This window comes from Watersipora subatra, chromosome 9, assembly GCF_963576615.1.
Source record: "Watersipora subatra chromosome 9, tzWatSuba1.1, whole genome shotgun sequence".
NCBI lineage: Eukaryota > Metazoa > Bryozoa > Gymnolaemata > Cheilostomatida > Watersiporidae > Watersipora > Watersipora subatra.
In genome coordinates this window covers 46,447,759-46,462,493 of record NC_088716.1, presented here as the reverse complement: position 1 = coordinate 46,462,493, position 14,735 = coordinate 46,447,759, and the positions used below count along the sequence as shown (strand labels likewise).

The window sequence follows — 14,735 nt, the reverse complement described above, 5'->3', positions numbered from 1 at the left end:
CACTGTCATAGAATACCATGATAGTTGATTAAATTTCTGTTAACTGGTTGGGAATTTCCCTATAATCATTCAGATAGATTATGATGCTATGAGCAGTATATGCTAGCCTTAGTATTTAACTAAATCACAGAATGTTTTTATGAGGCCCGTACCGTAGAAGATAGAAGAACTAGATCTTGCCTAACCCACCAAAGGTTTGACACTTTCGGGATAAGTAGTATGGCCTCCATTGCCCATAGGTGTCTACAAGTCAAACATTCTAATAAAGTCATTTTACTAGATGAAAAGGCTGATAGATAACATGAAACTAGCTTAGTAGTTTATATAAATGCATTTCCATTGGGAGAGCTTTAGTGTTATTTACTGTAACACGCTACACAGGATAAACTATATGTACATGTAGCTCAACATGTTATTTTCCATGCTGGTGGTACAAGCTGGTTTCGTAACTATTTGATTTACAAACAGTCACCTAACAAAGTGTGAGACAAACCCAAGCCATGGTGTCACAAAACTTGCACTATATATATATATACTGTATATATATACTGTATATATATTCTGTATATATATACTGTCTGTATATATACTATATATATACTGTATATATATAATGTATATATATACTGTATATATATAGGCCTACTGTATATATATACTGTATATATATATACTGTATATATATACTGTATATATATACTGTATATATATACTGTATATATATACTGTATATATATGCTGTATATATATATATATATATATATATATATATATGCTCTTCTTGTAGACCACTACATATGTGTGTATATACAGTATATATATATACTGTATATACTGTATATACTGTATATACTGTATATACTGTATATACTGTATATACACACATATGTAGTGGTCTACAAGAAGAGCAAGAGTGCTACTATAACCGATGTAGCAGTACCCAATGACTACAGCACAGCCAGCAAAGAAAATGAAAAAATGGAGAAATATCTCACACTCAGAGAGGAGATTGAAAAGTGCTGGCGTATAAAAACAACTGTAATTCCAGTAGTAATTAGACCGTGGGGTGCCATAACACCTGCATATCAAATGTGACCCAAATACCAGCAACAATCAACAGTCAGCTGCAGAAAAGCACGCTATTGGGATCGCTAAGATCTTGAGGTGAGTACTCAACCTCCCAGGTCCCTGGTAGGAGACCCAAGCTTGAGTAGACGTTACCACCCATTTGATCAAACCATGGAGAGAAAACAATTTTATATATACATAAACGCATATGACTTTATTTATTTTTAATTGAACAATTATTAGAAATCTCTTGATCGCAATTCACATATCATACCATAAGTTGTCCATCTTCATTCGCATTCTCATCCGTGTCAGAAACTCCATAGTTCTTTTTGAATATGCCATAGATCTCTGCGAAAGTCTTGTTCTTTGTCTCTGGTAAGTACTTCCAAATAACCACTCCAAAAATTATGAGGAACCCAATGAAGAACAGCATGCAGAACTCTTTGATGGCATGCTAAAATTTACAGATGTAGTTAACAATTAGACCTTATACAACAATAATTTGTATTTTAAAAGAAATTTAACAGACATACCAGACTCTTAGTAGTTGGTAGCGAATTTTTACTGCTAGGGCTAGTTTCATTTGATATGAAAAAAATCTATTGTAGGACAAGTCTGAGTTATTGCCTCCTGTGCCTGTATGTGTCTCAAGTCATGAATATGCACCCAGAATTCACAGTACATTAGATCAGAGTTCACAATTAGATTACAGTTGCGGATGATTCAGAATCGCTCTAGATTATTTGTTAAATCTCTTTGCTAGCTTATTTTTCTCTGTATCACGCTAATCTGTTAGTTGGGTGACTTTGGGCACTCATTGTTAGTTTGTTAGGCTTAAAAGGTTGGACTTCAAACATATCTGGTTGGACTTCTATATTGTTAAATACGATGAAATTAGTCAGGGGTTCTTATAGAACCTTAAACAAAGTTTTTCTTTTTTACCTGGCTTCACCTTTTAACAAGTAAACTACTTGCTACTTAATTCCTCCAAAGTTTGGATATTGCAACAAGCAAAGTATGGTTTGCAAGCAAACAACTCTCTCATTTCTGAGCTTTTTTCCTCAGTTTGAAGAAGCAAAGCATCTTTTAAATTTTCTTACATCAATCTGTTTTAAGTCCCAATTTAAAAGAGTGGAAGAACAACGCTTACATGTTTTCTAAAGGCGTATGGGCAGCGTTATCAAAATTCTGTCATGACTCATGAGACTGATCAGTTTGCTTGATCAAATACAACACAAAGATTTTTGACTACTTTTTTTTCTTTCGTGTGAATTTGCCCACAAATTATTTTGCTTGATAAGTTAAAATGTGCTAATTTCAGACGTAGTGCATGTACTAACATGAATTAAATGTCTACCATAAACATATGAATTCACTGTAAGGGTATTACAAGAGTACAAACGCTGCAAATGGCATGAAATTTGATGAAACTACTGCTGCATAACATGGTATTGACGGGTTGTTTCTTATGAGTATACTGTAGTTAGAACAGCTTCTATAGACAAGAATTTACTCTGAAGATAAAAAAGAAGTTTCAACCATTTGACTGCCGCATTATTCGTTGCACCAAATGCTACAGTGCCGCATTTTCTTCCTGGTAAAACATGGCATTTTGCTTTGGCTCTTGTCCTGTTATTACTTGGTCTATCTAGCCCAAATTAACGATCAATCATTAGAGCCCTGTAAACAACAGAATATGACCAATAGTACCTGCCTTGGGTAATCTTATAGCAAACCAGATGATGTCGAATACAAAAAGCTTATTTTTTGAAATAAAAATACAACTCTCTGGGCTCTAGTTCACATTTCATATATGCTAGCTGTTTTACTTTCCTGATAGAAGTATTAAGATAACATTTAAAGCAGTTTGGACAAGCTAGAATAAATTAATCTAGAGTTATATAATGCAATATACACACAATACGAACCATAAATAAACTCGAAAAAAATTTAAAGACCGACTAACAAGTAAATTTGTTTAAGTCAAAATATGATTATCGATAGCAGAAACTTCCTAAAAATAAAGACAATAAGTGCTCCAACAAAGGAAGGTTTTGAATTTAAACTAAAATACATTGTGACAACGTTAAACATAAAATACTATAAAAAAGCATAAGTCTTTTTATAGAAATGATTACTGTCTTTTGCAAAACATCGTCTTTTTCTATTGGTATGTAAAGCAATTATTAACCAATATGGAGTTTCCTTTTAATATTTCATAGATGTATAAAGGTTTATACTGTGTTGAAACTCAAGTTAAGTTAGGCTGTCACAGAGTTTTGAAAGAATTGAAAAATATTCAAAAGCATTTGCAACATCGCGATTAATTGGGTGCTATTTTGCTGTTATCCATTTCTTTTACCACTATTAGTTAAATACTCATCCTAACTGTATAAAACTGCTTCATAGGCAGTCTAAATATATTTCTACTGTGAATATACATGTATAAGGTTTGTAGATATTTGGTAAACATATTATGCTCATTATATGTTATATACAAATTATACAAGACCATTAAGTTTCATTGATTCTGAACAATTGCAGATTTGCAGAAATGCAAAATTGGCACTCAGGTCATGGAAGCGTTTGTGCAGAAATGCAAAATTGGCACCTAAAGAGTTAAATGTTTGCACGCTAACCTGAATAAAGGGAAAGCTGATGCCAACAGTAAAGTTAGCCAACCAATTCATTAGTCCAGCGAAAGACATAGCAGCGGGACGTGGGCCTTGTTTAAACAGCTCAGCTCCAATAAATTGAGGAATTGAACCTAAAATTAAAATCAAATAGCATGCATGAGTTAGCGTTAAACTTGACTGAAACAGACCTGTGAAAATTGAAACATCTAAAAAGTTTCATTCAAATTTAAATAAAAAATATAAGCCTGTTATGTTAATAAAGTTCTTAGAACGGTGCAAACTGTGTATATAAACTTTTCTCAGCAACAAATTGAGGGAGATTTGTTTTTGGTTGTTTGCTCCCAACATGCAGTGACAGATTCAGGTTCAATTTTTATATCAAAAGTGAGAATAATGTACAAAAACTCGTTCCGCTTTTTCTGTGCATGGCTTATTACTGGAATATGGAAAACTCCTGCTATCAAACCGATTCCTCAATAAGGGTCTTCCCCTGCATAAAAACAAAGAAAGGTTTTTCACTATAACTGTAATATTGCAGCAATATTCTGATAAACCAGGACATCTTTAATAATTTATAGTATTTGCTGTGAAAAATTCATTGAATTACACACTGCTATTGGTTCTTGTTAAACTATTCACTCCCTTTGATACTTATAGTTTGCAATTTATTTAAGAAGCATTATAATTTGAACAGAGTCAAAATAAAAATGCTAATCACCTGAAAGATAACAAAAACAGTAATGAGAATAATAACATGAATAATACGAAGTACAATAATAAGTATACTAAAAAGAGTAATAATGACAATAACAAAAATAATACAAATTACAATAATATAAATAATGAGAATGATAATAAGAATAATCTACTACATAATGCACTACATAGAAATGAGTATAGCCGGCAGTACCAACAAGTGAGTAGCAGCTCCTAATTCAAACTAATTGAGAGTCGTCTGCTCACATAACATATTAATTTTATTCATGAAGCCATGGTCCAAAAATATGAGTACTGTAATTAATTTTTTTATAATGGGTTGCTGGATTTTACACACAATAAATATCAAATATATTAAGGACTAGCTGAACTATTAGCTTTACTCACCCAATCCTATAGCAAATCCAATCACAAACACAACCATAGTGAGGATGCTGACGTAGGCCAGCCAACTAGCCTTGTCTTGGAAAGCTAAGGCTAATGTCATAGCAACTAATGCTATAACCATAGCAATCATTCCTCCAAGAAGTAGGGGACGTCTCCCTGCCTTCTCAACCAACACAACCTGTATTTTATTAAGCATGTTTAAAGTTTCATCTTCAGTACTTGAGTACCACAGTTCATCCATTTTCAATCAGCTTACTATCAGGATTACTCCTTAGATCATAGAATTGTCAGACATACGCTCCATTGGCTACTTCTTCTGATGACACAGGATAAATGTAACACTACATGTCATGACTTTGTTGAACTAGGCTAATGTGAGCCATATTTTAGTTTGGTAATAAGCTGAACTCAAACTACTCATAATGCTAATAACACTCATAATATTTCTATTTCTAATATTACACGCTATATTAATGACTATTATAAAAAAATATTTGTTAATAAATTAGCCAGCTCATGATCAGCAGTTACAAAAATGTGCTAGCTTTAAGGATTGTCTTCTCTACATTTTTATACACGGGTAAATTCAAGAGTTTCTACACACTCCATTACATCAACTAGTGTTTTTAGATGCATGGTAGTAATAATGATGTTTAATAGCAAAGAGGATATTTTTTCTTTCATTTATAAAAAAGGAATAAAGCAAAGATACAGCTACGACAAAAATGTCTCAGTATGTCCAATACAGCCAATGTGTATAAATAACAACAAAGTGTTCTGTTGTACACGTAAATGATCAACAAACGTAAGACTAACTTACTGAAATGATAGTCATAATAACATTGATTGTGCCCATGCCAAGGTTTGCATACTGGGTGTAGTCAGCAGGCAATCGTGCCGCCAGAAACACTTCATCTGAGTAGTAAAAAACCTGCCAAGGATACAACAGATGCAACAGTGAAACATTCAAAATTGCTTTTGCAACGCTTGTCAAGAGCAGATAACTTCGATTTTCATAGTATTTTTTAAATATTGGTGGTATATTTAACTCGTAAGAATGTGGGCATCAAGTTGTAGCAATGATTCAGATAAAGTATCTTTAGCTACTGAATTTTCATTTCCATGGCAACCGTACAATAAGCTATTTAAGTAGTTGACAGCTAACAACAGCACTGACCCGAACTACTAAAGGTCATTTTGCTTACTTAAATTATGGTCATATTTTTACATTTTACTATATTTTCTATTACATTTATTATTTAACAGTCAGTTCCTTTAAAGCAAACTTTTGATGTTTGCGTTGCTTCAAACTATTGCACAAACAAATAAATTAGATATCAGAGCCATCAGATATCTAATATCAGTTGAGACTCCTGATGTACATGCACTCTGTTAGCACTTATTTTCTAATTATGCTACCACAAGCTTTTGCTATCGTGCTGATGAAACTAAAACAAACAATTTGACTTTTTCAACATTATGTTTGACACTTTGCTTGCAGTGTGATGGAGTTATAGGTATATATCTATGTAATTGTGTGTGAAAAACTGTGAACAGATGTCAGTCACTAAACACTGCGTGTTAACTGTACCATATAAATGGAGTATTTGATGATGACTTGTACTAACACCACCAACTCATGTCTGTTACATTTTTATTTTTCAATAGGTATTATTACTGCTATTGAGCTTGGCAGTCCAGTGCACCGTGAGAGACTGTCATGAGTAACCAGTTTGTCCATAATTAACTCTTTCGTTAACAAATTAATTTCTTTAACAGGACATAATTACATATTCTGTAAAACCTAATATTTGACATAAATTGTCATAAATTTTGAACTACACAGTCTATAAAAAATATTTCAATATCAAATTAGTTATCATAAAATTTTACGAAAAATACCTCAAATGCATTGCAAAAGGAGAATGAACACTTTTTTAGCTATTTTCGAAAAGACCCGTGAGCATGTCCGAGTCGAATGATTTATCAATATTATTACAGTTTACGTCAATATTATTACTGATAAAATATGAGTAATAACTCTCCATAATACTATTGTTCAATAAAAATCACTCAAGTCCATGGATCTAAAATTGTTAAAAACTCGGAGCTTTTATTCGTCTATCATGACCGGTGATCGATGAACAATAAATTGTGATAAAAAAAATTGAAGTTTTTACACAGCGAAACTACGCTTGGGATGAGTTGTAAACATATCTTTTATTGGCTAAACGCATGCAGATAATTGTTTCCTTTCGTTTATGGAGAGATGCGATGGGTAATTTAGCGGTGTTATGGTTAGGGCGCCGGACAGTACATCGGAGTACGCGAGTTAAATTTCAGCGTGAGGCAAGTTCATTCCTAGCACTCTTGGAGTGGCTTCGGACAGATGAACACTGCTCTTATTATAGTATAGATTGTTATCAATTATATAATCAATACTATTAATCAGTATCAATTATATAATCAATATTATTAATCAGTATCAATTATATAATCAATATTATTAATCAGTATCAAATATATAATCAATATTATTAATCAGTATCAATTTTTATATCAAGTAAGCGGATAGAAAAGCATCTAAGTTGTTTCAAGACAGTGAGAATTAGGTCTTACTTTGCTGATTCTAGAAAGTCAACTGATCTTTACTATAATAAGATCTGTGTCTGTTCATCCGTGTATTTGTCCGAATCCACAGTAATAACATTACGAGAAAACGATTGCCTCGCATGGGAACCAAACCCGGTGTGTTAGATTTCAAAGCAAACACGCCATCACTACACCTCTAAAACACCTTTCCACTCTATTGTATAATTCCCCATATATAGTCATACCTCGATATACAAGCTTAATGCGCTCTGGGACTGAGCTCTTAAGTCAATTTACTCGTGTCTCAAAGCACTATTTCTTATATAAAATAACTAAGTACAAATTAATCAGTTTTCATACTATAAAAAACCACTTAAAACTGTTTTTATTGTTGTAATTCAGTACCAACACTAACAAAGTAACAAATACCTATTTAGTTGTTATGTTCTGCAATAAAATATAACATCACCAGGTAAAGTTCTGATTGGAGTTTTCACCTTGGAGGCAGATGTTGTGGATAACAGTGGTATGAGAGAGACTTGACAGCCATGTGTTTGGTACACTAAACTTTTGGGACCCTACGTGACAGAAACTTTGAATTTTACTTAGATGAATTTAACTTACTAAACCGAACTTGAAACAAAGTTTTAATCTTTTAATAAACTTACTTTAATTTTATCATCCTACTTTTTAGTATTTGTTTCCGGTAAAGTGCTTTCAGCCCGAGTTCACTATAACCTTTAAGCAACCTTTTAAAACTTTTTTTCAAAATGATTTGAGGAAAAGACCAAGCGATGCTGTTGTCAAAAGTGACCTTTTGCATACTTGGCCATATAGCGCAGTGGCCATCAAGAAAAGGCTTGTATGCTCGTGTCTCAAAGATTACCAGTATCTCAAGGGAGAAACTTGCTAGAAAGCCAGCTCGTATCTCGAGTTTTTCGCATGTTGGGGCACTCGTATGTAGAGGTATGACTGTACTGATTACTCATGATGATCTCTCACAGTGCATGATACTGGCAAGTGTGAATATGAAGGCAAGATCTTACCATGTTGATACCAGAGAGCTGCTGAATTACAGCGAGTACAGAGACAAGCATGAGAGGAATTTGGTACACCCGGCTGCCAAACAGTTTTTTCATCGTCCAAGCTGGTTCTTGCTCTTGCTCGTGTATCTCTCGCCGCATCTCTCTCAGATCTTCTTCCACATCAAACTCACCTCTAAATCTCTGCAGAGCTGTCAAAACAGGTAGAGCTTAAAACATGCAATTTTTTTCATGGAACAATAATTAGAAAACAACATCAGACGTCGTAAAGAAACAGTTTTTTTAGAAAAAATGCAAGCAATAAAAAGTCATAAAAACTTATATTTGAGTTGAGTGTCACAACATGTTGTCAAGTCTAACTATTGATATTGACTAGCGGATGCTTGTTACACATCAGGGCAAAAGCAAAGATAATGCAGTAGGCAGTAATTATGATAGCAAATTAAAAGTATCCTTTAATGTTAATTGGCATAACAAATGAATTTCACCTTCTTCAGACAGAATCATGCTTTACATGTTCACATATTTTTCTCTGAAGAGTATTTTCGCAAACAGAATACTAGTATTAAATCGCAGATGTTTGAAAACAGCAGAGCAAGCGAGTGGTGAAGACAATTCCACAAATGTTCAAAAATAGACTATTTCTCTGAGTTTTAAAGGGCTTGCTCTCAGTGTGTTCTATTTTGTATAAAAGAGTTATTAGCAGGTGCTTGTTATGTAACGTCTTAAGCTTTCCTCACGTTTCATTTTCCTTAATAAGAATACTATTATAATAATCTCCCAGTAAATTCGAAGGTCGTGGCTTTGTCAACTTATATACCCCAAATATATTAGCAAATGAGCAGGTTACCTTCCTTCGCAGCTTGTTCATCTCTTTTGGTCACAAGAAGCCACCTTGGACTGTCTGGATAAAATGGTAGCGCTATAGCACAGGCAATAAATGGAACCGCACTGGAAGCAAGCAAAATGGGCCACAAGGTTTCACTGCCAAGCAATTCTCGTAGACCGAGAAGCTGAGAAACTAGTATGCCAATGGTGAGGGCGAGCTGATGTAGCACCCCCATAGCACCACGAATATTGACTGGAGCAATTTCAGTGAGGTACATCGGCACGAGACCTGAGCCAGCACCTGCAAGAGATATTCAAACAAAGCAGGTGTGTGTGTGTGTGTGCAAACAGCAATACGGAGCATGTGAGAATGTGCCTAAAAACTTGTTGACAGATTCTGGTTCAAGAGAAGCATAAGCTGTTGGAGCCAATGTATTACTCAGTGATGTGATGGTAAAATTAGATGCCTGTTCATCTACTTCTCGTAAAGATCATTGTTAAAATTACAAGACTCGTCTTCTATCAATAACTACAGTCCGCACTGTCTTAACTTCCTCAAACTTAGTTTATTTAAAAGATTGCATTAAGCTGACCCCTAAAGTTAGAAAGAAGTGACATCGCATGTAACCAGGAAGTAACTTTATGTGTAGAGGAGACCTCAAAAGTATGTTTAAAATGAAAACTTTTCATATAAACATAGAGGAACTCACAAACTGAAGTGTTTAACACTTTAAATTAGACTGTGAGTGAAAAGATATGAAACATTATAAAATACCAACCCGTGTAAACTGAGATGTTTAAAGATGTATTTAATGATATTTTAGCCTCTAGTTGCTTGCTAATAGACCAGACACTTTATGATATTACTTAGTAACTTCCTGTGTGTTAGAAAGTCAGATACTGAACTAATATTAACATGGTCATGCATTTTAGTATTTAAATTTGCTAAGCTGTCAATTTATGAGTTTAGCTAGTTACTAACAAATAGAGTGTGGCTGACCATCTTGTTCTGAGATGTACGTATGGATTATTCATGCTGATCAATATACAATAATTAATATATATTAACTATCTAACATTTAACTATTAACTATTATCTTACTATTAATTATTATCTAACACAAAATTCAATTTTTGCTGACTCGCAATTTAATAATTTTGGCTCAGTATATTTTAAAATATAGTATAATAACCCCCAGTTAATGATTTAAAACCAACTAGCTAAGAGCACTTACCACAGCTGAAGCCAACTATCAATCGGCCAATGATGAGCATTTCCAAGGAATTTGCAAACTGACAAAACCCGAATAGAGCATCACCAATCAGGCCTGGGATGACCATTAGTATGATGGCCTTTTTCCTATAAGTTACAAATTAAAAGTTAGTAACAATGCTTTTAATGTACATGATATAATAACTCCTAAATGTGTTGGTTTCATTTTACGTCATGGTAATACACGTATATTATCAAACATTAGGCATGCTGTGACAACTCCGGCAGGTTACAAAACATGCGATGAATATATACTTCAAAAATGTGTGTCCCATGCTAGCACAACTCCAACTTAAAACAAGCTATTTGCAATGGGAACTACTACAGTAAGCTGCTCACATCTGCCACACTGCCACTCAAGTTAACAACGAATTATAATAATATGGTGTTACACATGCTTATTATAATATTCGTTATGTAAAATACTACTCACTGTTGACCATTTTTATGTCAGTCAGAGATGTATGACTAGCTTAATCAAATACTCGCTAAAACTTGCCTTCCAAACCTGTCAGCGAGAAAGCCAGCAGAGAAAGCGCCTGCACATCCTCCCACTAAGTAGATGGAAACAGTGAGAGACCAAAGGAACTTGATGAGTTCTTCGCTCGGCTCGCTGTAGTGAGCCGTAACTGATTCATTTAGAAATGTGCGAATGTGCTACAAGAACGTCAAAAACACTAACTGCAGCCTTGCTATCACCATATGTAATTGTAATACTTACCACTTCATCCGGTAGGTTACTTTGTGTCAGGGTTTAAGTTTAACCTAATGAAGCATTGTTTGTAACTATTCAAAGTCAATATATATTATATATATAATACATAATATATATGTACATATATATTATGTATATAATATATATAATATATTATATATATAATATATATGTACATATATATAATATATATTTACATATATATTATATATATAACATATATGTACATATATTATATATATATAATATATATGTACATATATATTATATATGCTAGATGAATGCACAACGTTGTTCGGGTAATAAAAAAGTCTTTGAACAAAAATTTATTTTTATTTAATATAGCTACAACATTTACCATTCTAACTTTTAAATTTCATCTCATAAAATAAGTGTTTTGGTGAAATCAATTAAGAGAAAAAATAAAGCTGTAAAGGTGTTTAAATGTAAATGTGAAATCATTAGCAAGTAATGGCTAAATATAATCTGTTTTGCTACGATTACAATGAAAAATTATTAGGTATCCAATTATATGATTTTAGTTCGTTTCAGTGTTGGCATCAGAAGGCGAAAATATCGTAGAGTGGTATAGAAACCCATAGTAATTATCTAATGCAAACACCTGGTAAAAATAATCAAAACCATCATCATCAAAAATAGCAAAACAATATGTTAACTATAATTACAATAACTTTAGTGCATTTTGTGGTTATGATCTGCAAGAAAATGTAACATTACAATGTACTACCTGCAGTACGTATCGTGGGGAGTTCGTACCTTCGAGACAGATGTGTAACATGAATGCTGAAACAACCTTAAAAAAATTTAGCTTACTAAACACATACTTAAAGGAAGTTTTACGATGTATTTTAGTAAACATCAAACTTTGAACTAAAATTTTATCACTTGTTTGTTTGCGAATCCATTTTTACCAGAACGGATAACGCTTAATTGAGATGGTGAGCAACGTATATCTCTTAATAACGTATATAATCAGCACAACAATCGCCAAATTTTAATTTCGAGAGAAATTTTTGTTGATATCGTATGGCGGGAAAACAAATTTGCCCTTGTATGGCTAGGACGAAAAGCATCGTGTTTCATAGAGTTAGACAAAAAGAACCTTATAACAGGGGCATCATAACCCGTGGGTGCAATGTATTAATTAATACGTCATTTAGCCTGTGAAATCGGGAGAAGCGTATACGGTCTATAGTAACAGCTATAGACTTGAAAGAACTTTGTAGCCTTGTGGTTAGATGCGAGTTCAGAGACTTGCAATGGGCAATCTTCGTGAGTTCAAATCCAGCAAGACATAAGCTTTTCATTCCAACATTTTAATAGCTATAGCTGGACAGATAGAATCATAGCGACGACACACAAACTTTGAAATTTATATACATATATACCTTTTATAGAATATATATAGTGTAAAAATGTCAATGTACTTACAATGAGTGCTCATAAAATTGAACCAACTTGAGAGCTAAAATATCTCAATTAAATGAAAGGGAACACTCTGGTATTTAAAACCATTGAAATAACAGAGTGCCAACAGGCATAAAACTATTTAGTAATAAAAAGTTTTAAATAGCATTGTTCTCTTTCATTTAATTATACATAATTATATATTATTTTATTGGCCATAATTTCATTTCAAACAAAAATGTTTTCCAAATTATTCCATACCATAATCATAAATCATATTAGCTATATATCTATACCATATTAAGCAGTCTGCCATGTGTTGTCTAGACATGCCCTTTTTCCACACAGACCTGTTTACAGCCGCAGGTAATAGTTGTGCACGCCTATGTATCCTCATTTTAGATTTCACTAAAGTTGTAACACATCTATCATGAGCAATCTCTGCGTTGTAACTAAGCTCTGTACCGCTGCTGACTCTTACATTCTATGTTACGCATCTGCCATGACTCACATTTAGCGGTGTCTTATAATATAACAAAAAACATCTTGAGGCATCGCATTACAGTGATCATGGCCATGACTAGCAAACCATGGGTATTAGTAGTTTGATAGGTTTGTCTAAATGTTGTTGATACTAGTACTCTGGCAGTCTAGTGCGCCGTGAGATATCATCAGGTGTAATAAGTAACTGCACAATTATTCATAAATTCAGCAAGGCAGTCAATCGGTGCAGGTGGTCGGGTGTTGGTCTACTAAGCCACAAGTCATGAGTTCAAATTCCCTTGCAAGCAATCTTTTTTCTAATCTCTCGGTATGGCTTGAGGCAGATGTAGGGACACAACTCTTATTATAGTGAAGAGTTTAGCCTGCTGTTTACTTGTAACTAAGTACAAACTTTGCTAACAACAGTCTGAAAATCTAATATTAAATATACACCACCTGCTTGTCGATAAAGTGGAAATCTGATATATAAACTTAATAAGGACCTTTTCTAATCACACAAACTGCCTATCAAGTTCATATTCAAAAACGAAAGTTACCTTACCTTAGAGGGAGAATTGAGGACTCCTGTGTTGTATCCATGAGTGAAAGAGTTACCTAATGCTGCAAAGAATGCTGTGATAGCGAGAGGAACAGTTAGCCTTCCCTAAAATGCAAAGAAACTACTAAAATAATACTCAGTTAGTTTCACACATAATCAGGATCTGTTTAAAATCAAATGATTCAAACAAAAATTAATTCCCTCTTCCGCAATATTTATTCATAAATAAATCTTATCAAAATAATCAATTACTATTATGACTACAAAAGTCAGTGAATTTAAAATTGAGAAGAATATTTAAATTCAAAAATTAAGTCAGCTATACATATACTATTTGCGTTATTTCTTGACACTCAACATTAAGAGAGGAAGCTGCACTCAGAAAGGTTTCCCAGTAGTTAAACATCCTCCAAAGTGGTTATTGTTTGCATGAGTTCACTAACACAGCATGTAACTGTGAGAGAAGCATTCTAAAGATTTATCGAACACGACAAGGTTGTAGAACTTAGCTAGACAAAGCGGAGCGTGTGACTAGCCAAGGAAACTAGTCAAGCGCTGAGGTAGAGTCGGGGTAAATGACTTACTCAATAGCATGCATGATTCAAAACTAAAAGTGTCTTTGGAAGACTGAATGCTAGCGTACTGATAGAGACTATTGGTAAGATAGCTGTATGTTACAGTTACAGCCGCGTTATTCAAAGTTTGGTCCATATTGGTCCCTATTTCCATCCGTGTCGTGTTAATGTAGAGCCGATCACTGTTCACCAAAGCAAGGTTAGTACTTTTAGTTTATTCCAATAACTTATCGTTTTACTTCTTCAAGTGTAAACTTCTCATTCTACCTCATCTCAGCTTCCGCATTCCTCTCTTCACCTGTTCCCATGCACCTCCAGGTCCCTATTTCTCATACAGTTCTTGATTACTATTTCTATCTATTGTTTCATTATTTTTAATTCTCCAATTTGTTTTTTAAGTACAACATTGCAGGGTTATCAGAATATAT

General features: G+C 33.6%; 1 protein-coding gene across 1 annotated transcript; it reads right to left on the bottom strand.

The window, feature by feature from the left end:
• Window positions 1–173: 173 nt before the first annotated feature.
• Window positions 174–14,443, bottom strand: LOC137405132 (solute carrier family 2, facilitated glucose transporter member 3-like). Its single transcript, XM_068091357.1, has 11 exons — window positions 14,417–14,443; window positions 13,736–13,837; window positions 11,047–11,204; window positions 10,510–10,634; window positions 9,297–9,575; window positions 8,450–8,637; window positions 5,632–5,742; window positions 4,812–4,989; window positions 3,711–3,838; window positions 1,343–1,525; window positions 174–243 (listed from the first exon to the last, which is right to left on the bottom strand). Exons 1-11 carry the CDS (start codon window positions 14,441–14,443, stop codon window positions 181–183), a joined length of 1,542 nt encoding a protein of 513 aa, XP_067947458.1. The 3' UTR covers window positions 174–180.
• Window positions 14,444–14,735: the final 292 nt, after the last annotated feature.